At 38.0% G+C, this 24,721-nt stretch overlaps 1 protein-coding gene across 2 annotated transcripts in view; it reads right to left on the bottom strand.

Annotated features, from left to right (window-relative positions):
• Positions 1-24,721, bottom strand: part of BMPR1A (bone morphogenetic protein receptor type 1A) — an 86,405-nt gene that overhangs the window by 26,506 nt on the left and 35,178 nt on the right. For both annotated transcript variants that reach the window (XM_054206936.1, XM_054206937.1), the window contains exons 2-3: positions 20,953-21,074; positions 480-687 (exon numbers count right to left, since the gene is read on the bottom strand). In XM_054206936.1, coding sequence (XP_054062911.1) covers positions 480-546 — 67 coding nt within the window. In that variant the 5' untranslated portion in view covers positions 547-687; positions 20,953-21,074. The remainder of the gene's footprint in view (positions 1-479; positions 688-20,952; positions 21,075-24,721) is intronic.

Below are 24,721 nucleotides of genomic sequence, written 5' to 3'. Positions count from 1 at the left end.
CATTATGCCCCACTATCTCTTGGCTGCTGGGAGCATTTGAAGGCATGGGGAACTGCATAGCGCAATTTCTTCAGTGGGTCAAGTTTAAAGGGATCAAAGATGCACACATAGGAAACTGAAATTTAGAAAGTCAAACCTTCAATTCTGCTGCTCATATAACTTGCTCGAAAGCGTACTATGCTTTTCTGGTATCATCTCTATTTAAGCATTTGCTAAAATATACCTAATCTATAATCTATACTACAACAACACATGATGCTTGTAATGTCCTTCTTTTTAGGGAAGTGTCAATATGGCATGTCAGGCAAATAAGCCACCTGCCTGCAAAAGAACCAAAATAAAAAAAAATAAAAAAAAAAAAAAAAAAACAAACCCCAAACGAAACCCCAAACCAAAAAAAACCTACCCCAACCACTGGAATACATACATCTCCATTACAGATGAAAACCAAAAACTTTTTCCAACTAGCATATATTTACCTTGAACATGGAGAACGATAAGCAGGTAGGCTCCAAGGAATCGCTCATAAACTCTCAGTCGAGTCATTGTTCACTGTTAATCCTTCCTGTGCAAGGCAACTGGCCTCTCTGCTTGACAAATGTTAAGCTTAGTCTGTTCGGTGAAGCCTAATACAAGATTTGGTGCTTGACTGCAAAGATGATTTTGTAACTTTTCCAACTTCGTTTCCTGAAAAATAAAGCAAAACAAAGCGTTAAGAAACTCCTTGCATTTCTGAAGCAAGGAAAAACCCCTCATCAAGATTTCTCATCGCACTGATCACAACCATGCGGCTGCAAAAAAATAATTAAAAAAGCATATGTTTATTAAGAATGTAAATTATTATCCATATTTACTATCCAACTGAACAGTAGGCTTCTTCTGAAATATGCATTTTTGGTAACAACCCACAGGAATGTTTTTACATTCCTATCAAAAATATTAGATATGTTAACTCACTAGTCACAGACATATATTTTAGACTCACAGAAAGCTATCATAGGTAATAAACAACGTATTAACATGTAAGGGCAAATCTGTTTGAAAACTATTTTCTTAATGGAACTTAAAATACTATTTTTCTTAAAATGAAACTCAGCAGTGACTTCCAATAATACTACGGGGGAAAAAAGCAACACCATGTTGAGCCACCAGTTGAAAAATGCTTGCAGAGAAGCCTCTATTGCAATAAAATTCCAGCCTCTCTGCTAGATGAAAGCTAAATTTGTATTAAAATTGTTGGTTTAGTTACCTGATTTACTTACAGTGTTACTTTTGTCTTATAGACTAGTATGTCTTTATAAAAAAAAAAACAAACCACCAACAAAAACCAACCACAATCCCATTTAACATTTGAATGAAGAAATTAATTTCTCATTTATCATCAACTATATTCCAGTCCTTCTTCCTGTTGACTACCACGTTATATAGTGTTTTCTGGAGAATAGAAATTTAGCTCAGTTCACAACACCAACGAACATTTATTATTAATCTCTGTTAACTCCAATTCAAAATCCCGGTGTCTTTCTGGATTTCCAAGTTTTGTGCAAATTAATCCCTCCTGAAAAATTATGCTACTATACGCACACGCCATTTGCTCCAAAAATAAAATATAATCCTACTCATGCAGTGGATGAGCACATAGCTAAGACAGCCAAACTGAATAAGAAGTTACTTTTTCAGACTGCAGTAGTTGCGGTCACGTTCTGCTTAACGAACTTTCTACAGCGATTCACAAGGGAAGCATAATTGGGCCTCAAAGGACTAAAAAGCAGCTCGAACACCTAAATAGTTAATCGCAACAAAAGCGACGTTGCACAAAGGGGAACAGAGGAGTGATTTTGCCTTTCCTCGGCCTCTTGTTTCGGTGAGCTTGACCCCCCTGACCCCTGTCAGCCCGGCGCTGCTCATGAATGCCAGAACTGGCGTTCGCTCGGGGATGGGCTGCAATTACTGTTGGTGGCCGCTTCCACCATCAATAACTCAATCTGTCCGTCGGTGAGACCCAAGAACTTTTCATTTTAATTAGTGCTCCGGAGGCATTTAACATGGAGGCAAATTAGCGGCCGAGCCGGGAGGTGTCCGTCACTTCCAATTTCGGCGGGGCCGGGGCAGGCCGCCCCCGACCCCTGGCCTACTTTTCACACGTCTCTGACTTCTCCCTAATGAAGCCACAAAGCGGCTCCGCGCCGGGGGAGGCCGGGGGCGAGCTGCCATCCAGGCTGCGCCGCGCTCACCCATCCCCGCAGCCAGCCTCGCCACCACGCGCTTCACCCACCTCCTCACGCGCCGAACTCCAACACACACCTCCATCCTCAATAAAACACGTGGAAGACGAACACTGCCAACTGCTTGCACGTAGTGAAACAACAAAGGCTTTCTTTACAGTATTATTTTTGCAGTCCATCAAGGAAAAAAACCACCCCACTAATAGTCTGTTTAAATTATACTTGAAAATCATTTCTGTCTGTCTTCTCCATGCAAGTTTCAGTAAGGACTACACAGTCTCACTCTTCCACATTTCAAGAGCAGGAAAGTTTTAAACTTTCAGAAAACTGGTGGATCTCGCTCCCCAGTTCAGTAAGGTAAGAGGGCATACACTGGCATGGGAACTTAACACGCAACGTGTATTTACCACTCTACTACACAGTACGTCAAAAAATGAAGAAGAAATGGGGAAAAAGGAGAACCTTTTAATGCAACCCACTGCCAATTTCATGGCGATTTTTGTTCAGTGAGACAATCTAAGGCAGTTTTCAAAAATGTTGTCCAAGCTTGTTCAAGAAAACAACGCTCTCCACTTAGAAACAGTATTTTGTACCTGAATCTTCCTTTCACTAAAACTTCGCTTTTCACAGATATGCATGTATTAAAGTGTAAATATATATAAAAACATGTAATAAAATGATACTGAGAAGAAATTCTGTCATAATTCCCCATTTTACAATCATTCTGAGAACACTTATCAGCATTTAAAAGAATACCTCAAAAATGGAAAGCAAAACCCAGCAGGGCTGTAATTCCCTTCTCTTCCCCCGAAATGCATGTATGACACCATAATACTACTACTTAAGTTTTCTTTCTGTTGGTGCTTCTGCCTGTGTCAAGTTTATCAGAAGAGCCCCGCAGCTGGTGGCAAGGCTTCGGCAGACAAGCCCTGATGAGCCTTGCTGCACCCACAGCACTAACGGGAACATTTCACCCATGGGCATGTGGGACTAAGTCACCGATGTAAAAACAGTGATTTACCATAAAATGCCCCAATACGAACTACGTGAACTGCAGCGTGGACACGTGTCCTATTCTACCACCCACACTACAGAAGCAAGAAAGCTACGTCAAAAACACCACATGGACGGACTGAAGCAGTTTTTTCAGTCACCACAGTACAATTCAGCAGAGCTTTCCTGTCACAGGTATCAGAAGAGACTTCAGGCATTTTTTACCCATCCTTTCAACTGCTCTTCCTTCTTCTCATGTAAGTTTCTAAGCTAAACAAACTAAGGCAATTAGTTCTCTAACAGCCTATGTTGCTCTTTCGCAGAAACAGACACTGTTTGAAAACACTTCGTTCTTAAAATCACCTGGCACTCCAATATAGCTATGTAGTTTAACAGCTTAAAAAAAAAGTTTTAAAAATCTGACTAGTTTTTCTAGTGCTTCTAACAAATGCCACACCCCAAAATGACACAGTTATGAATATAACTAAAACTAAAAACAAAACAAACCACAACAACAAAAAACACATTTGACAAAACTGAAGAGGCCACAGCGACACCTTTTCTGAGCCCCTTCTGGATTCCCACTGAAGATGAAGACTGGTAGCCCTGCTAAGGCACACTACCTAAAATGAGCAACAGCTGGAATGTCTCCAAAACCTGCCTCATATCAACAGTGTAGAACGACACAACTAAATGACTACTTCAAATGTGTTAAAGCAGCGATTAACACCTGGAATGCTACCCTGCCAGAGCAATGCTGAAGAAATTCAAACCCATAAGCCAATCAGTTGATTTCAAGGCCCTCAATCTCTCTCTTTTTCCTACTGTAGCCATGAAGAAGCGTTCAACTATAATCCGTTAAAAAGTAATTTATTCATCAATTGTAATACCCAACTTGTCTACAGTGTAATCTATTATCCTTCCTAAAAATAGTTTATTGGAGAAAATACTTTTGTTATTAAAAATGGGGGAGGGGGAGTTTCTGAACTGGAACTCAGCTGTGAATTCATGGCACTATCACGGCAGCCTTAGCCCTACACTCTGTATGACTCCAAATATATGAAGCTAAAGTATGCAAGATTTGTCATATGGTCCAAAAAGATTCTGGAAGCAGGGAGTTCAGTAGTAACTGTTCTTTAGATGTGGCTCTGTAATATTTTTAACAGCGTGATCCCCAAACCAAATGAGTTGCACTGTCCCAAATTTCAATAAAGAATGATAATACTGAACGTAACCACAAAGACAGTATTGTAAACGGGGAACACATGAAAAAAGAAACGTCAATCTCAGACTTCACAAGCATTAGAACATTAAATCCATTTCAACACACAAGATGTTTCAAAACATTTGCAGCAGTACATACAATACCAAGTAAAAGTATTTGCCAGAGCAAAACCGAAAAGTACTAAATGTCTCTCCTATGTGTAATGGGGGCAAGAAGTGACTTAGGTAACTGTAAGCATATTATTACCTCAATCACATGTACAGTTTTGAACACAACTTTGAGGTGGAACAGAATGCCAGAGACGAACTGGACTGTCAATCTAAGCCAGTATGCAACAACAACTTCTCTATTAGAGCTTAGAAAAACCTGATATGGTGCCACAAAGAAAATTATTAATTTGGATGAAGAAAAGAGTGGTTATAAGAACAGTAAAGAATTCACTACAGGGCAAATGACAACTAGTTTCATGAACAGAGATTAGCAGTGTAGTTCAAATGACATTCAAGGACCTTGATTCTTGAATCAGCTTGATTCAAGAACACTTACCTCTCTTCATTAATGAACTAAACACAAAAAGTAAAACTTTGATAAACCTTGCTGACAAACATGAATTGTCAATTCAGCTGAGTGTTGTTTTTATGCAGGAAGCTTTAGACCACATGAAGAACTGAAGTAACAGAAATGGAATTAAATACAACAGCATGAAATTGCTTAAGTTATGCATATCGGGAACTCTGAAGAGTTTCTGCATCACATGGACTAGGAGTTCACACACAGGGGATAGCCACCTCCAAGGACTCAAGTACACTAACTGATTACACAACATCAGACACATCCATGGGGTGCTGGTGGGAGAAAGAGACAGACACAACTCTAGGATTTCCTAGGGAAATTTCCCAGGGGAAACGGTAAAACATGAACAGCAGAGACAGTACGATTGATAAATTCAACATATGCCTAGGAGGACTGATAATACTATCTGGAGAACAGGAAAGTCCTGTGAATGGAGACAAAAAGAAAGGAAAAAGATTAATACAGTGAAAGCTGGCAGGGAAATGATTACTCTTTGAAAATGTAACATGGGAATAAATACAAGGAAAGACAGAAAGCGCTACAACCTGAAGAAAATTACTGGTTCAACAACAACTAGGTATGGATTGGCCATTAAAATTCACTTAGATCAGAAATTAGAAGACAATTCCTAACCACTGGTTAGAAGGTTCTAGGGCAGATTTTCAAACTAAAAGGAGTCCAAAAACTTAATTAGTCCTTAGTTTACAAGGGCCACTATCCCACGTAGCTGCAGGTGACAGGATGGGAGCAGACTGATCCAGGAGAGCCCTTGCGTCTCCATCCTGTTATTCTTAATACAAAAAGAGCTATAGTTAACTTCATCTTATTCAAAGTGAAACAGTCAAATTTAACCAATCCATAACAAGAAGAAAGTTAAAATAAAAGTTTCAGATTCTCTGCGGTGTAATTCTGTCAAATACTTGTACAAGAGCATTTTTTAAAGTGTTTCTAATACTTTATTGCAAGGCATGCCTACACTAATTGTTTAAGTGTCACACTGAAACAGCTGAACTAGCTATGCTTAGGTGCTGTCAAATATGTTAAGTTAAAAATGCAGGTAAATCCACCATCAAAATCTATGAAAAAAATCACAGAGTCGATGGAGAAGACTGCTGGCTATTGCAAGGTAGTTGGCTGCATGGCCATCAACAAAAACTACTTCAAATAAGGCCCTATTTGTTTAGGCACTAATCTGTGCAAGCTCACAAAAATAATTACATTAAACCATGGATTGTATTAGAATTATTTAAAACTGTTAGTGACTGCATAAATTTAAAAGCCAAAAGACTGTGTAAGTTATTTCAATGTCTTCTCCCTCTACAAACTGCTACAAAATGTTAAATTAAGCACATGTGTGTGTGTGTATTACGTACCTCTCAAAACACTGAAATGAAAAAATATCTGAGTTCTATTTGTAGGACATTTATAACCATGTATTTATAATGCAGGTACTGCAACAGTGGGCTTGTTCATTCAAAAACCACGAGGCCCTAACAACTGCTTTCTGCAGCAAGAGTTCACAGTCTTAGAAAAGGACTTATAATTTTTGAACAGCTGGAAGAAAAGTCACCAAAATCCACCTAGGATACTGTAACAGAAATCTAACAGGAAAAAAAAAAAAGGAAGATTTCACACTGCTTGTAAATATCAAATGTGTGTACATTACGGCAGAATTTAGAAGCCAAACTACTAAATTATGATAGATCTGTCTGTTTCATAAACAAAGTTGTTAACCATGAAGAAATTAAAGCCTAGCTGCTTTTTACCATGCCCAGCACAATTAGGTAATTGGGGACGCCACTCATTGGACTCCTGAATGCCCATCTCACTGTTACTCTGGAATTCCAATTAACTAACTGCTAAAAAGTTTCTGCCATTAAATTAACAGTAATGAAATTCAGTAACATTGTTTTCCCAGTGCCATCAGGTATTCAGAAATATCCTAGTGTGTTACAAACGTGACACATTCTCTTATTTGAGTGTATTCAAATAGGATTTCGCTACACAATTTTTATTCATCTTGACCCATTTCCCCTCTTTCAACTCCATCACTTTGGTGATGAGCTGGGTGAGAGCTTCTGCCCTTAAGACAACTGGCAAACGGATACCCGTGCTCCTTCTACTACAAATGACATCAACTTCTGCTATTCTACCCAGAAGCTATCATTTTTAAATGTGTTTATTATCTATTTATCATTTTTGCTAGTTCCTTACTGTCATACCAGTCAATGTGAATGAGGAGAAAAGTCTCCACATGTAATAACATTCCATCTCTAAATCTAACAAATCCAAACTGAGAATGTAACGGAAACCTTTTAAATTTCATTCACCAAGAAAATTATTTAAAGAATGCCTTTTATTCACTAAACATAAGCAGCAAGAGAAAAAGTCATTTAAATTCTTACAAATTTCACACGTTGCTATTGAAAATATTATGGCCATACTATACCGCCTACAAGACCTGTCGCATACTTTGGCTCTGAATTACAATTATTTTATACAAACAACATACCTAGGCTGAGGAAAGGAAAAAGCTGGGCCTCAATCCTGAATATGTACTTACTCACTTTTTAAAAAGTGAGCAATGGACCTTAAAGTCAGGGCCAGTGCCTTTAAAAGTACAAATGCTTCCATAGGAAGGGCTTCTAATAAAGTGCAACATCCCTTTCAGCACTATGAAGATGACTAATGAATGTTTTCACAACCTTACAGTAATTTTTTCATAATTTAAGGACAATTGTTCATTAATCTATGCCAAAAAAGTCCCCAGACCAAAAAACTGACAGTGTAAGCTTTTATTATACTTAGATCCCATGCTCTTGGCTTGTTTCTGTTACACTTATAACCTTTGCCCAATCTAGAAAAAGAAATCCCCAACTACTTTTTGTCTCCAAAACGAAGGCGATTATGCAAATTCTGGGACTCGTGAAGAGTTCTCCAGAAACTGGGATTTTGTTTGGTGGTTACACAGCATATTTTTCATTTCACGGTGCCTAGGCAGAACAGCCTTTTTTTGGATACTGAATTTAATCAATAACAAAGCATGCTATATACAAACCCATGCTTTTCCCCCGATGTCACTGACATTGCTTTCTCCTCCAAGAGAAGAGCAAGGAGTAGAAAACCAAAAGCCCCCCCCCACCGCCCTTAAGCCAGCCTGCAGCTCCAGCTTCCAGCACACTTTCCCATCCCAACATTTTGCCCACATGAGGGTAGTGTAAGCTAATTTCTGAGTAGGGGCACGTTGCTAAAATCTACATCTCTCCCGCAGAACGCTGTTTAGAAAAAGTGGTTACTATTTCAAAAAAAACACACGCATCACTTGAATCTCAATTTTGGTACAAAGAAGAAAATAGCAGCAACAAAACTGAGGCAGCTGAATGGGGTTTGGGGAGGGGTTGGTTTTTTTAACATGAAAAATAGACTGCAACAGCTTCTCTCCCCTCTTCCCCTCGCTTCCACCCTTAATTCTTGTTTTCTAGGTAGTAAGATTTTTCCAAGTCTTATGGCCAGCTGCCAGCTCCATAAAGGCAGCCGGAGCGGAGCTCTCCCCTCTGCCCGGGCCCCTCCCTGAGCAGCCCTAGGCGCCCAGCCTGACATGCTTTTCCAGGCGTGCTAGACTGCAGAGCAGACTTTCTGGCTCCACTTCCATTGTTTGCACGGCTGCTTTGCTCCTTATCCAGAGCGCGGATTAGCATAAGAATACTGTCTTCCCCCTCTGCAAGCCAGCTCCCCTCTAGAAGACCTCTACCCCTTAAGAATAAACATGGGGTTGGGTTTCTTTTTCTCAGATTTTCCTCTTTAAAGCCCCTTTTCCTATTCAAGACTTGTAAAAACCAATAAAATAAATAAAATGCTAAATAAGCAAGGCTGACAAGGCTCAGAAATAACCGATTGCATAGATTAGTAATTACCAAGGTCAAAAGAGTCAATTTGATAATGCTATTCATGGAGCCCTCACTCCTCACACTCACGTTGTGGTTATGATTTTAGTTATTAAAGGATACACTTTCCAAATAGAGCAGAGAATAAATAAGTTCTAGGAAAGAGTAACAGAAAGAAGACCTTAAACCCGCCCCCCCCCCTTTTTTTTTTTAAATTTACCCCTGGGAAGAGGGAATTTCAAATTAGTGAGAACAGACAGAAAGCATTACTTATCAACACAACCCTCAGCCAAAAATACAAACAACCCCCCTCCAAACTGCTAGTAGCGATACCTTAAACACAGGAATCACTGCTGCCTACTTATACAACTGCAAACCCTTTCCTCTGGTATCTGACCAAGACACTACAGTGTCCCTTGTAAAGCAAGTGACATGTGGAAAAAAAAGGCCAAAAAAGACATTAAAAAAAGGCCAACAAGAAAAGCATTTCACAAGAAGCAAACTGCTTGCCCTCAAAAAGCTTAAAACTGTCAACATGGACATCATTTTTTGTTCTGCTACCCATAAGATAACTGCTGCCCAAATTAATTCATACATTGTTTTGTGAACAAGATAAAAGCACACTTGCAAATGTTACTTTATAAGCAAGATGCATAATTTTTAAATCATCAAATTCAGCACTCCTCATTGCAATGGGCAAGAGAAAAGCCGCCTTTAACAGTGTTTGCTCAATACATACAAGCAGCAGAGACAAGACTGGCAAGTTCAATGTCATCACGATTTGCTAATACAAAACACTGCTTGGCAAACCTTAATCCTCATTTTCCTCACCTGCTTGCCATGCCCATAGAAGCACCATATTCTGCTGATAGGATGAAGTCTCTGTCTACCTGTTCTCACAAATCACTGTAAATAACACATGGATATTTTCAAAGGAGTGATCTCCACCAGTCTTCCAAAGAGGCCTTTTCGTAGCTGGGGAGGCCAAATAAATGAAGTAGCAGATGCTGCTCCTTTACACTCCCCTAAACACAGACGTGGCGAGGGGAAATTATTCTTTAAAGTGTTCTTACTACAGAAATAAAATTTTAGATATGTACTTTGCAAACTACATTTAACTGTTAAGTTTGTTCTTCATGTTAGTTACATTGCCCTTCTAACTTTAAATTACTGAAACGCGCCCTTTCAACCTCTCCTACAAGTCTTTTGAATTATATGAATAGTCAGCTAATAGCTCTTCTGTCCTCAGTGAGCCTCGACACTCACCCTAAAAACTCACGTTGGGATATTTTTACGAGGTTACAAGCTCCAGACACAAAACACACGGAGGTTACCACCTCCACAGCAAGGGCAAGAGAAGTGAGCGAGTATTGTCGGTGGCAAGTCTAGCATAGCCCAAACCAGAATCAGTGGCAGTTTAAATTAATATGTCGGGCTCTGAACAGCTGTGGCTGATGAGCTGCCGCTTGCTTGATACTGCCACAGAGGTGCTGACCTCCAGCAAAAGAGCAAGGTGGACAGCTGGGGGTAGTCACCTCACAAGCCGCCTCACTAGGAACTCCCAGAGCTTGCAAGGAGAACCCTAATGCATACAAGTAGGTTAACAAACCTTCAATAGGCCCAAGCAGAAAAGAGGAAAAAAAAAGAAAGAAAAACAAAAACCAAGAAAGGAAAAAAGAATAAAACCCCAAATCCATCTAAGAGCGCGTACCTTGTAATTACAATATTCATTATCTTACATAGAGCCTGCAAAGTATTTGGTTATTTCCAGTTTTGTAGAGCAACAAATGCTTCTGTATAAAGCATGACATGCTCACGCACAGAGTTATTTCACAAATACTGGAGATACTAAATTAGATGGCTATATTAAGAAAGTGCTTCCACAGTACAAATAATCTAAAATGAATTCTACGCTGCATTCGGTTTCTACTTTCATCTGCAATACTTAATTTTTAATTGTGAAGTCTGTAAGAAAATATTATTGCTCTGGGAAAAATTTCCAGGACTCTAGATGTATGTGTCTGAGCCTATCTTACTGGGTTAGTATTCTGCAAGTGTTGCTGAGATGAAAATACATTTTAATGCAAACCAAAGTTAAACTCCAAGTGCATTGTAGATCCGCTTGGTTAACTAACTACAGAAACAACATGGCTCACACCTGCACACAAAATACTACTCCTAAGTTTAAACAATGTACTTTCATCAAATATAGCTTCAAAGACATTTCTAAATCCAAACACAGTAATCTTTCAATAAGTAGACAAAGACAGAGTTCAAAGGTAATGTTTATACTTCAACAGTTATAGTCCCCTATTTCCCTGCACTGAAGTGCTAAAGCAATACTGGTAATTATTTATTTATTTATTTTCCGCCACACAACATTATTTCACACACAAGAAGCACGACTAGAAAGCTCAATAAGACTAAAACATTTAAATTTAGAATTTTGAGGTTTTATTAGTAGTATCTCTCCCATTAGTATTCAAGCAACTACACTACTTCTTTTCTTAGTGCAAAAAGGTTATTTTAATACACTGAGAAAGAGAAGTTTTTCAACAACTTTTGCACATTAGAGCTAAGAAGAGCAAAACATCAACACATAAGGTAGCAGTTTGGTTGGTTTTGTTTGTTTTGGTTTTAGATTAAATGAAACTTCACATTCAGCTAATAAAATCCTTACTTTTTTCATTCAAATCTTTGCTTTTCTCTCCATATTGTAAGAAAGCAACTGGACTAGTACCTAAGGAAACTAAGAAGGTACAGAGATTATACTATATATTCCTTCTATCAATTTCACTTGCTTTCCAACTTCTTGTCTTTGACCCTTGTGGTATATAACTTAAACTGCCCATACTCAGTACTACAGGAATGATTTGGACACTTTTTTTTTTTAATTGCATATATTTCCCCCATTCCCCCATCATCCTTAAACTTGAAAGTATCTCCTCTGACGTCTCAAGAGCTCCTTAAGCTAAAAATCTTAAAAGTAAATCCATCTGCCTCCCAAGTCACTTCTTCATTAACTTTGGCAATTCAATTATTCCCCAATCATTCAAGATCACATTCTTATAACCATCTCATTCTGCCTTTTCTTGTGTTACTTCTGTGAAGTTATTATACCTAAAAGTCACTTATTCCTTCCACATCTCCACTATCAAAACCTTCTTTCTTTCATGATTCTTCAGCCTACACTAATCACCTCCAATAGGACAGAATTAAGGCTGATTCAAATTAAATCTGTGAAGGAAAAATTGAGGGTTACAGGAAAACCACAGATTCCACAATGGGATGAATTTTTTGTTGCAAGTTGAAGAGAATAAGGAATTACTTTAGTGAGAAAGAAAGGGGACAAAAAAGTCGTTGTTATTGAACCTTCTATATCAAATGCCATACAGTATCTTGTAATGAGCAATTCTCTATCACTTCCCAAGTATTTTTTCCATTCCCTTTTTTCTTTGAGATTTTTCACACATATGACTTAAGAACTGTACTGAAACAAAACCAGCAGATGAAATACTGTAGTATAAACACAGCTCTGCCAGAGAGGCAGATCGGCCCACCGTTCCTATGCCCTGACTTTAAGAACAGTCAGAAGGAAGTGTTTAGGGCAAGAGTATAAAACCCAGAGAACAATTAGGATGTTCTTTGTCCGGATATCCCACTACAATCATTGCCTCTGCTGCAAAATTTATTTGTATCACCAATACCCACAGAGGGATCTACTCACTATGAATGTGCCCCATATACACCCTTTAAGTCCATTTTAAATGTCGGTCTCTACAACAGTTTGCAATAACTGAATGTCACCATGTAGATCTGCCCTATATTTAAAAAAAAAAAAAACAGAACACCTCAAAGACCTGGAAACCGATACATGAACACTGCTAACGCTTTCAAAAACTTCGGTGATAAGCTATCAATTGGCTGTCACAAGGTACACGAACATACTTTACCAAAATTCCAGTTTTACAAGAAAAATATAGAACTTCTTTCATAATCCTTAGAAGCATTTTGCTTCTCCCAGGACAGCATGAAACGTACAAGAAGGTATTTTTTATTATCTATCTGAAGCACAGTTTTGATATTGTGGCACAGAAGTAGTACAGCAGACTGTAGACAATATACTTCTCCCAGATCACAAATCTATAAATGCTTTACATGTTCTGTTGTAACTGCTCCCTTTTTAGTAACAGCAGCTTAAATCTCTAATTTAAGCATTTCTATGTAAGTACGTATGATTATTAAGAAAAAAAACCCCAACTTTTATTTTCAATTGTGAATTTTTTCCTCTTTCTTCAGTTACAACATGAGTTACATAATTCGTTTTTTTCTTTTTTGGGGGTGAACAGTCAAACTAAATACCTATTTGCCACTGAGACAAATGTTTTAGTTTTCCAAGGAATTCATTTCAGCTTATCAATTTACCAACTGTAAAATCCTCAGATGCATTAGCGCATTTCAAAGTAATGTTTACAAGAGCAAGGAATTAGGAGACTTAATTGCTTTCAAGTACGCAGTACATTTCATATTGGATTTTGAATTCTATTAAATGTGATCGACAAAACCCAGCAAGTGCAGCCATTCTCACTGGTTTAAGTCTTCCAGAAGATCTTTTCAGATGCTTTTTAGGATTTTCTTCCCACTCACAGGAACGGTGACAATATGCTTTCTTTTCATGAGACTGTACATCCACATAAGGGTTCAGCTACTGATCAGGCTCTGGCAGAGTAATAGGCAGGGGAGGGGGAAAGGTACCATCTACTAATGTATGGAGACAGTAAAAACCAACAGAACTGTTGATGCTAACTTTGTAAAACTGATAAAGAACACCACCCCCCCCCCCAGTTAAAAAAGTCTTGTTAATTCAAAGACTGGGGACATCACCAAACAACAAATCTACTAAGGGCAAAAACTGAGTAGATTACAAGTGTACATTTACAAATTCTATGATAAATTAAAGTGCACAGAACTTCAAGACACCTGTATAAACATCCTTCTTCTCATCCACTGCCATCTCAAAGACTACAGGGAGTCTCCTATGTACAGGCGGACCCTTAATCACTATCATTCCATTGAAAACCTAGGACCAAACTGTTTCCATAAAAAAATTTCATATTTCACAATTGAAACAAATCACTGTTTTTGAACAACCGGCAACTTGAAGGAACACGTTTGAATGAGAGCAAGCATTTTAGATCTTGGGAGATGAACAACAAAATGCATTTGAAGCATGGTCAAGTGTAGCCATCTGGGTCTCCTGCACATCATCCCTGTGGAAATTTTCCTAACAGATGGGACTATGGACCCCTCTAGCATTACTCTAACAGATTCCAATTTTCTGTCACTAACTATGATTAACTGCAAACATTTAAAGTCAGACTGCAAGATGACCTGTTTATATCAAAACATGGAATAATCAGTGCACAGAAATTTCCTCATTACTGTAAGCAAGCCACAGCTTCTAGGAAATTCACGTTAAAAATCAGGAACATGAAGCTGCTGTTTTCTTCAAAAGTTTGTATACAGCACAGACCAATGCAGGCATATGCATAAGTTTTTTCCCATGCAACTTATGCATTTGATCATCCACATGATTATTCTTTTTTAATACATATTAAACAGTGTTGCAGACAAGTTTTCACCGAGAGGCAAGAACTCAGAGGACTATGTAAACCAAGCACTTAGTTCTACATATGTTGTCTTTCCGATTTGTTCATTCACAGAATTGCAGAAGACAGGGGCATCCATTTCATTGTCTTTATGCATGTAGTGCAGGTGCTAACAGCTAGGTTCATGAGAACGGATGGGTAACACTCAGGTTCTAGCAGGTCTCTGTTTACCGAGATGACAGTCTCTCACAGCTTTTCAGATACATGTTTCTAAAACTTCACAATAACATCTACTTCTCAATTTCTTATCTATTGTAATGTTCTAATTTTTTACAATTGTGCCTTACTACTTTAACTAAATAAAGAACTGTCTACTGTGGCAACACCAAAACCGTTGTTCTCGTGGAGACAGCAGCAAGGCTCCCCTTTCCTCCCCTAAAGCAAATATTTGACCACAGCTCATCCTACCTAAATAGTTACATTTTCCTTACCCTAAATTCATACTACAGTACTACTAAAGAAATTTTTGCTTTCGTCATCCTTGCTTCTTCAGTCATTCTAGAGCTGTGTACTTCCTCTATTTTTCCCCAAGCTATATTACCTTGCCTTTTTTCCTGTTAGCTTGCCCTTCAGATTATTAGTAAATACAACTGAAGTATTACTACTTCTTGGCATATAGCTGCCTCACCTGTCTTTTTTTTTTTTAAATTATTTTTCAAGTCATTCCATTGTGAAACCAGAATATTGTTATAATATTTTTCTCACTAATTTTCTCAGCAACTTCTGCCTATTTCTAACTGTAACTAGCAAACTTACTAGCCTAAGACTTTAAAAGGTACATACACTTTAAGACTTTGTGCACTTGCACATCATAGCTGAACCCGTGTTTTACATCTGTTCTTCCCTATATAAAGCACACCATCCTAATATTCGGATTATGTTACTAAAAACTAACTACTGGCATTATCGCATCATGTCCATTCATGACAAAGCACATGAAAGAAAAAAAATACTGCTTTTTTTTCCTCTTAAAAAAATAATTAACCTGTACATTCAAGAAGTTATCTTCCATTCTATAGTATTAAGATATTTCCCTATTTTCCAAAAATGGCAAAATATTTAAATTAACTGGCATATGACTAAGCAATTCATGAGTATTTACTTCCCAATTATTCAGATTATTTTTCACCATAGGTATTTTAACAAAGAAAAGTTTCAGAACAGAATATTTAAGTTTTAGAAGATTCAAATTATTACTCAAGATCCTGAAATTCCTGTACCATGTTATAAATGCAAAACGTACATATTTTAAGGACATGATAAAAGTACGTCTTCTTTACCTAGACTTGGCTATGATACACATTTAAGTTTTTTAAATAATATTACGTATCTGGATTAGAAATAAGAAAAGTGGCAAGTTTTTCTCACACTGTTTTTTATGACGATTAAGGATACTGTACAAGGACCCTTATCTAAATCAATCTTAAGATTTTGGTAAGTTAACAAGTAGCTTTTTATTATTTAAAATACATTTTAACTGGACACCTAGATTTATTTCCATGCAATTCTGTGTCAACTACAACACTTCAGAAATATTTCACCTAACATTTCATGAAACTTATCATAACATCATAACCTTGGAACCTCTGGAGAAGGATATTCTTGACTTTTAAATCTAGCTCAGAGGAACCTACTCCATAACTGACTTCTCAGGACTGTTTCAAAATACTGCCATCAGAAGGAAAGGTTTATCTGCTTGGTTTTGATTCAAGAAAAAAATAAAAAGGAAAATAAAAGCAATTCTTGAAAATTAAAACAATGCCTGTATTAATGTTTAGTAGTAACCACATTTTACCATTCTTAATCTAAACATTAAGTCAACAAATAAGCAAAAAAGAAAATCTGGTATGTTTCTAATTACATATCCACATTACAATAATCTGACTGTAAGATATGTTCCTATCAATACAAACACCTTCAAACTGTACTGTGAATGCATTGCCTGTATACTTTTCTCCCTGTAAGTTCTTGAATTAGTTCTCTATCCTACCCCATAAAATACCCATCTCCAGATATGGAAATAAGATATAAAATTTAGCCTCCTCTTATTACATAGGAACTTGTCTGGATTTTTTTTTGAGATCTGTTACCCACTACACTTTTAACAGGAGCTTCTGAGCCAAACACAGCCAACATAAAGACTATAAAATGAAGGAATGCTTGGACAGCTTAACTTGACCTTCCTGAACCTGACAGTCTTGGCCTAGCAACAGGCTCTTGTTTCAGGCTGAGATCGAGATGGTCACACTACTGGAACCAACTGGGCAAAGCCAGGCCAAATGGAAGTAAGCAAAGCACTGCTAGGAGGATACTGGTCAAAGGCCCAGCAACACGTGTGACAGCATGCCGCAGAACAGAGCGGCTCTGGAGTGGAATCACTGGCACTTCCTGTTTTGATCAACTGATTCAGAAGACAACACGGACTTCTGGTTACTCCACTCCTGGAAAATGCTTTGAGCACACTGACCTGCATTTCCCATTTGTGGTTTGAGCCTGAAGTGGCTCAGCCTGTTTGTTATGGAATTAAATCCTAGCAAATAGTTTGCCACCAAGGAAATTCAGTGGCAGAATAATTGCTTCCTAACTGAACAGAGCAGATCTTATGCAGTCTTCATGGTTAATAAGAAAACCATTGCAGGAACACCATCTCATCACTGGCAGATTTCCTTCTGAAACACTTGGCATGTGTTCCTGGCTACTGAACGAAAAAGCTCCATCACATGAGAAAAGATGGTTCTACCACAGCCGGTGTGGGAGGAGACAGAAAGATGACAACTCTACAGACACTAGAAGCTGAAGTAGGAAGTTATTGCTAAACTGTCAACTAAAGTTATTGGTTCAACAGTTGTACATTAGAGGTCTTTAATCTCATTCTAGTTGATGCCTTGCTGCAGGCACGTCGAACTAAGGGAGTATTTTACATTTTAATGGAGGGTGGGGGGAGAGTCATCCAAACTCAGTTTTCGATACCCCAAGGAAAACAAAGTAATCTTTCAACTCAAATTTTTATATTAAATAAAGAGAAAACATGATACAGGAGACGAGCTGCAGAAGGTAATTAAGCACATATAATAGCCGTACCGATTAGGTGTAATATACTAAGCAGTATTTCTCCAGTTACATCACACTAGAAATGCTGAAGACTTGCACTAATTCACACTAAAGAAAGATTAAAATAACCATCTTAAGAACTGTCAAAGAGATGTATGATACTCTTCATTGAGCATAACATGGAGGAGATAACCAGAGAGATTTAATCAAAATTTCTCTCTGTACACCTACTAGAAACTAACAAATAACATTATCAGGCAGTAATTTTAGACGCAAACAAAATGCACATTTAAAACTAAAGCATTCAATTTCACAAAGTTTTGCGGGTGTGAAACATCATAAATGGGCTCAAAACATACACCTGAAAGCAGGTCAGGCTATGAAATACATTACCACTGATCTCTCACACTCAGGAAGCATGTAAAATGTCTGATCAACATGTGGGATGATGTACTCTGTCCACATCTGGTTATTTATAGCTTTTACCTCTTTTAGCCTTAGTAACCTTATTTTTTGTCGTTTTTCTTTGTCACCTTGCTACTGAAATTGAAGTATAAAGTTATGAAAACAGGAGTTAGAACATACATAGGAACAGAAATGATTAGCAAAAGGACTTGTTTTTATTTGGTTCTGATAAGCTCCCTTCTTCTTCTTGACTTACAAGCCCATAAACCTCAGTAAAAACAGGACAAGCTGTGTCAAGATGGGGAAATTTCGTGGTGGAGTGGTGTTGCCATTTTATTTTTTGCCAGCTACTTACATACAGGGAAAGCATTAAACAACCTCCCTCCCTCAATTGTTGCCAATACTATTACTATTTAAAAAGACAGTGGACAAGAAGGGGAAAAAAAGGAAACTTGGGAAGCTAGTCTGGTGGTGGTGGTGGGTTTGTTTTGTTTTTCCCTTTTTAAAATAATATTGCATCGAGAGTTTTCAACCCAAGTGCATATGCTTATGCCCTGCCACCCTCTGTAACAGAAGGGCATCCACCCATTTGTCAGCTAATTTCAATTCGGGATAGCATCTGAAAGACATTTAAGAGGGAAATACAGATAGTATCCTGAGGACATATTAATTAGCATTTACTGCTATTCTTTATTCATTATACGTGGTGTCTCTAACCATTACCCTTCCCTCAAATCTCTTATATGAAAGGAGTGAGATTTTTCATTAATAAAGTTTATAGCATCACTTCTATAAATACTGCATCAGCTCTAAATGCTTTGAGAGGGGGACCATTGAGAACCGAGAGCAGAATATCAAAGAACTGTTTTATGATGACCCATTCTCTACCCTCTACCATTCTCTAATCCTACAAAACCCTGAGTTTTACCTAAACGCAGATTATCTTTTCACTTTAGCACATTGACTGCACTTCTAAATGGCTTATGTGGTTCTGGTGTCCATGGCAGACCACCTAGGTTAATGAAGCTATTTAATGCTACAACTAGCTATTAAAGCACAGAGTCTTCTATTAGTACGCACATGTTCCCCAAACACTTAATCTCCATTTTGAAATTTGCTTGTAATTACAAGCCTGAGAATAGAAACTGTTCTTTCTGGTAGACAAAAGAGCAATCTTTCAAGACACTGCCTCATCTGCAAAGTCCTCTACTGATAAGCAATTTGAGAACTGTTATTTATTGTTCAACTGTCTGTCTCATTGGAGGAAAAATGATCTGCTCCCTTCCTCAGGGAGAAAAAGGGAGGAAATTAGTTCTTGGTTTTGTGTCAGTGCAAAGTCCATAATTTTCAGCACTGACTTCAAGTCCTCCACTTTTGAGAAGTACACAAGTACGTTAAGTCTATGCTAGCTGTTGCTTTGTTTGTGAGATACACAGTATAACTGGCCTTCGAATTATCCAGCGTCTTTTTAGGAGTATGTGATTGAAAGAGAAATAGTACTTGCCTGTCTTCTTGGTCTTGTCAGTCATAAAATAACCCAAGTAAAGCAGGAAGGTGAAAGAAGCTAACATACACTATCAAGACAGGCATTCAGCATGTAGACCAGATTATGATCTTCCTCACCTGAAATGCTGTAGATTGACTACAAATTTTGCACTTGTCAACATGAGCTCCAACTTTATAGCTTTGTGAATTTGCTTACGGTGTGCAGAAAGTTGAAAGTTAAAAGTTTTGAGCAATAAATCAGCTAAAGGTAAAATAAGTTAGCTGAATTCAATGCAGATCTTTCCCTAGGAGCTGTTTCTCTAAAATTTGATCTCTAAAAGAGGATACGTGCTCCTCGCTGTCAAATGTATGAATGTCAAATGTATGTTAAGATTCCTTGGCTGATCTCCATAAGTGAAAGAGGCACGGTCCTGTGGTAAGTAAAATTTCTGTTTTCCTGAAAAGGGGTCTAACGTCAGTTTGTAACAGGGGCCCAAATCTGCAAGACAGCATAATCGGAGATGCAAACTTCCCTTGAGAACGAGCAGATGATGACTGGCGAAACCTGCTAGCCTAAGTCTTTGAAGCTGTCCCACCTGTTACAAAGACCCCACTTCTACCCAAATGGGAAAAAGTGAGAAGGGCCAACAGCATCACAGCTTAAAAACCACTGTATGTGGCCATTCCCTCAGCTCCAGTTAAGCAAAACTGGAACAGTGAGACGCTAGATAGATGAGGGCCCGTGCTCACTATCTGTTTGTTGGCTTTTTTTTTTATTTTAAAAAACCAGATTCAATGTTGCAGAAGAGAATTCTGAAATCTGTCAGAAATCTGACATTTCAGGATTATTCTACTCAGCCTCTTAGTTACATAAAGGAAAAAAAGCTTCAGACACCACAAAGCAGCAAACTATGAAGCAAACACCCCCCACTACTCATAATCAATCACAGGAATGCCTTTAAGATATCAAGGCAGTGGAATTTTGTATGAAAAAAAACCCCAGAATGTTTTATTAATAGCAGTAATAATAAAAAATCCAGTGTAATAACATTTTATACAAATTAAACACTGTGCCAGAAGACAAGATGCCCAGCAGGCATGCCACTTAGTTGTGTTACCAAGTCCTTTATTTCAACTAAAGCATTAGTAATAACCATGGCCAGACAGACTGTACCAAACAAAATTTGTCTGATACGGTAACTTGTCTCCAATGTATCTTTCTGCAACAGATGTCTGTGTAGTTGATGCTGTTTTGTCTTTTTTCATAACTGAAACACGGACAGAGAGTTGATCAAACAGCTGTTTCAGTATGGTATTAAAGGCTGTCACTAGCATAAAAATGAAGGCTCAGAAATTTTTGTAAGAAAGATATGGTGGCTGCATATCATATGCTTTTTATCCCTGAAATACTTGACATAAAATTTTGCATGCATTAACCTTACCTCAGAATTAGGAAACTGAATTAAACTGTATTGTACTTCAAGCTTCCTCCAGACTGTTTTCATCTGTACTTCCACTTCATTAGTTCAAAGGTGATATTATGGAAATGCATATTTCTATTAATCTGTAAAACAGGAAGGGAATTTGACTTAAGAGATATCCAAAGAAATTGTATTGACAGTTTATAGTACATAATGTGAACTGCACATTGCAGATACTGGTATGTGGAATTATGAAAGCTCTCTGCTATTATGAGCTATAAAGAATTTCCTAGACTCCTGCATTACTAATAGTTGCATGGTTGCAGTATATTTGTAAAATATACTAAAAAGCCGTTAAAATTCATTTTATATATATTAGATCATCAAGTCATTCACTCATATACTTAAAAAAAAAAAGATTTCTATCCTTTAGTTTAAATATAGGTTTGCCTTAGATTAAGTGTTGTCAGAAAGGAAGGGTGTTAAAAATCTCTGTAGTTTTCCTATGAAAATAAGCCATTCTGATCTCTCCCAATAAGTCCTGGATTCACCTGGTCGACACCAGCCCAACTTGCGAACCTCCAGATACCAGGTTTCTCCCATTTCTTATTTATTTTTTTCAAACAGTTAGCAGACTAGAGGAAGGACACATTGTTGGTGACACCAATGGGAAAACCAAACAAACAATGCACAAGTCAACCTTTATAAACACTAGACAATCTGGAAGACTGCAGTTTCACAACAAAAATTCACTGCTTTCACCCCATTAGTTCCAGTACACAAGGAACTGCAATATACTGAGAAATAATCAATAGGTTTATTGTAGCTGCACACAGGCATGATTACTCCTGGGAAGAAAAAGCAAGCCAAGAATTTGGAAAAAAATACTGGCAATAGGGTGGGTTTGACTTTTTTGTTTGTGTTTTGAACTGGCGTACATCCAAGCACTAGAGGAAAGTATGGCACAGGCTCTTACCCGGCACTCTAACAATTGTGAGCAAGCCTGACTTGTGTCAAGTCCCAAAGTTTTCAAATGCATTGTGGATAACTAAGTTGGGCTATCAGCTTTACTATTTAGATTCCATCTTGAGCGTACGCCACCTATTGCCCACTCTTCACATTTTATAACATCACCATTTTTGAATGTTTTCATCACCTGAGGCTTTCAAAAAGATCATACAAGAATTTTATCATTTAGAAGTCCCAGTCTTGTGACTGCAAACAGAACCTTGAAAGTAACACAAAGGCTTAAATGCAGGTAATCCAGCTACACTGTTAAAAAAAAATAAATACAACCTATCTTATAGTATAGAGATGTAATGAGTTATTTTTGAATGCCAAGGCCAACGGTACTGGGAACAGGGATGGGTAGACCATGTGCCTGCGTGATTTCCAGCAGAGGAAGTTTCAGCATTCACTTTCCTTCTCCTTTCCCTTCTAAGCACCATAAAGACCTCTACCATTACAAGAAGGTCAGAATACTTCTGTCTCCATGCCCATTTATAAGCACTGTTCCTCACACACTGAGGTTTAATAGTCTTGGTAATAAATAATAAATTTGTGTAAAATGGTAACCCGACACCATCCTGAATATCAGATAGCACCAGTTCTTAAAGACAACTGTCTCCACCGAGCAGACAGGCTGACACTTGACTGTTATTTCTTCCATGGTAAAACTGAAAAAAAAAAACATTCTTGCCATGCAAAAGTGTTTGTGGAAATTGTGTTTTTTTGTTTTTGTTTTGTTTTGTTTTTTTAAGTAAAGAATTTGCAAAATATATCCATCTCTCTATATATAACCAAGGAACCCAAGTTCATCTTCTGTTGGACTCCAAAACGAACAGCTACTATAAACAGAAAAAGTTGGTGTGCTTTCTGTTTTTACACCGCCTCCAATCCCCCTGTATCTAGTATCTGATTTATACAAAGGCCACTTTGTATTATTTAAAGAGGCCGCTTTACAAGGGTAAAGACATTTCTGAACAACACTTGCATTCTGTTTTGTTTTTAAAATTATATCCTCCTGATATTTTTTCCAAACTCTCAAATTGATGAAATTCTTAGTAACTGTTAATTTCTGTAAGCATTCATTGCATTTCCCGATCCCACTCCCACGTATTAGTTATCCAAGCTGTCTTACCAAACAAAATTATTTTAGTGAACTTCCTGATCTGCACAACTGTAGGTACGTCTACATTAGCATTTTAATTCAAATCAAGATTGCACTTTTGAAATCCATCTCCCAAACAACTCTTATTTTCCTTGCTTTGCTTTACATTGCAAAGCAGTCTCCAAGTACGTGAACCAGATTTCTTTTGAATAAAACTAGATCAGAGAATGAGCTTCAGGTGTGCATTGTACATGCTCCAACCACTAACAGAAATCCAGCCACAGAATCAGACGAGGACCAGTTTGAAATAAAACCCTCACAACCTGTTCAGCGTGGATGCCAGGTTCTCAGCACCTGACAGATCTGATCCTATTACACCACACTGCTCGGTAATGTGGACACAGCCTCTTTTATGACTTACCAAATTTTTGTGTCAGTTCCAAATTCATCTCTCCCTTTTTTAAAAGGGGAACTACAAAACCACTGTCAGAGATGGGACTGAAGTTAAGGATAATTACTAATTTATGTGAGTGACCTCACTGTGTTACCATTTCTTCCATTCTTCATCAGCATGAGATGCTGCTTAAGAACATACTTAATTTTATAAAAATCAATTGACTTAAATATTTATTTTATACAGTTATTCAAAACGCTTAATTATTAATAGATTAGTTTCTCAAAATGTTTAGTGCCATTCTTGATGGCATCTTCCAGAGAAGTGCTATCAGGATCAAAATAAAACTATGAATAAATTATTTGCACAACTCCACCTCCACTGTATTAGAACTTGGTCTACTACGATGACTACAAGACACACAAACAAATTCAAAAGTACAGAGCCTCACAGTGCTTGTCACTAGTTACATATTAAATCCAGATTTATTTGGGAATTTTTTCTAAGTATTAGGATTAAATTCAGGATCTTCACGTACTATTAACTCAGAAATATCAGCACCCACTCTGGGAAAAGAAAGATCTGAATTACATGAATACACTAATTACCTAGCTAACCCAGAGAAATGTAAATTTTGTGCCACTGGCAGGTCCCAGGGAACAGCCAGAATATCTAAGCCGAGTGGATTTAAGCCTCATCCTGTGTGTACCCTGCTAGCACAGGGCAGAAACCAACAGCCATGAGCAGGACAGGCAGACAGGAAGGACTCGCAATAGCAAAGCTCGAGTCAGACTGACTCACCTTGAGGAGGAAACCGTACTCAGGCTGTGGATTCCTTTTTCTTGTCTTCCTACTTATCTCTAGATCCTGCTTCCCTTCTCAGTAGCTCCGGTTCCTCCAGCTCCAGGGCCACGTGCAACTCATTCCCTCACCTGTCTTTTCTTTTCATGCTAAAAACTTTCCTGGCACTTGACTCTCCCTGCACGCTGTTTGTCCGATTCATTTCCCCCTTTGCCCCAACTGCCTCACGAGTTTTCAGCTGAATTACTTTATTCATCTTAAATTATATCTTCCTCCTCAAAGGACCTTGCTACTTGTTACGGTTGGGGAAATACGCCAAGATTTGAGAACTGCCCTTTATTTGGGGGATGGGGTGGGTGGGATATGTAACTCATTCCTTCAGTATGAATTAGAAATTTCACAGCAGAATACGACACCAGAAGTAGACGAAGGGCATTCCTGATGTGGCTATACCCACCCAGCACCCTGACAAACCTATAGCTGAA

Source organism: Rissa tridactyla, chromosome 6 (genome assembly GCF_028500815.1).
Source record: "Rissa tridactyla isolate bRisTri1 chromosome 6, bRisTri1.patW.cur.20221130, whole genome shotgun sequence".
Classification (NCBI taxonomy): Eukaryota; Metazoa; Chordata; class Aves; order Charadriiformes; family Laridae; genus Rissa; species Rissa tridactyla.
This window is presented reverse-complemented; position numbering and strand designations above follow the sequence as displayed.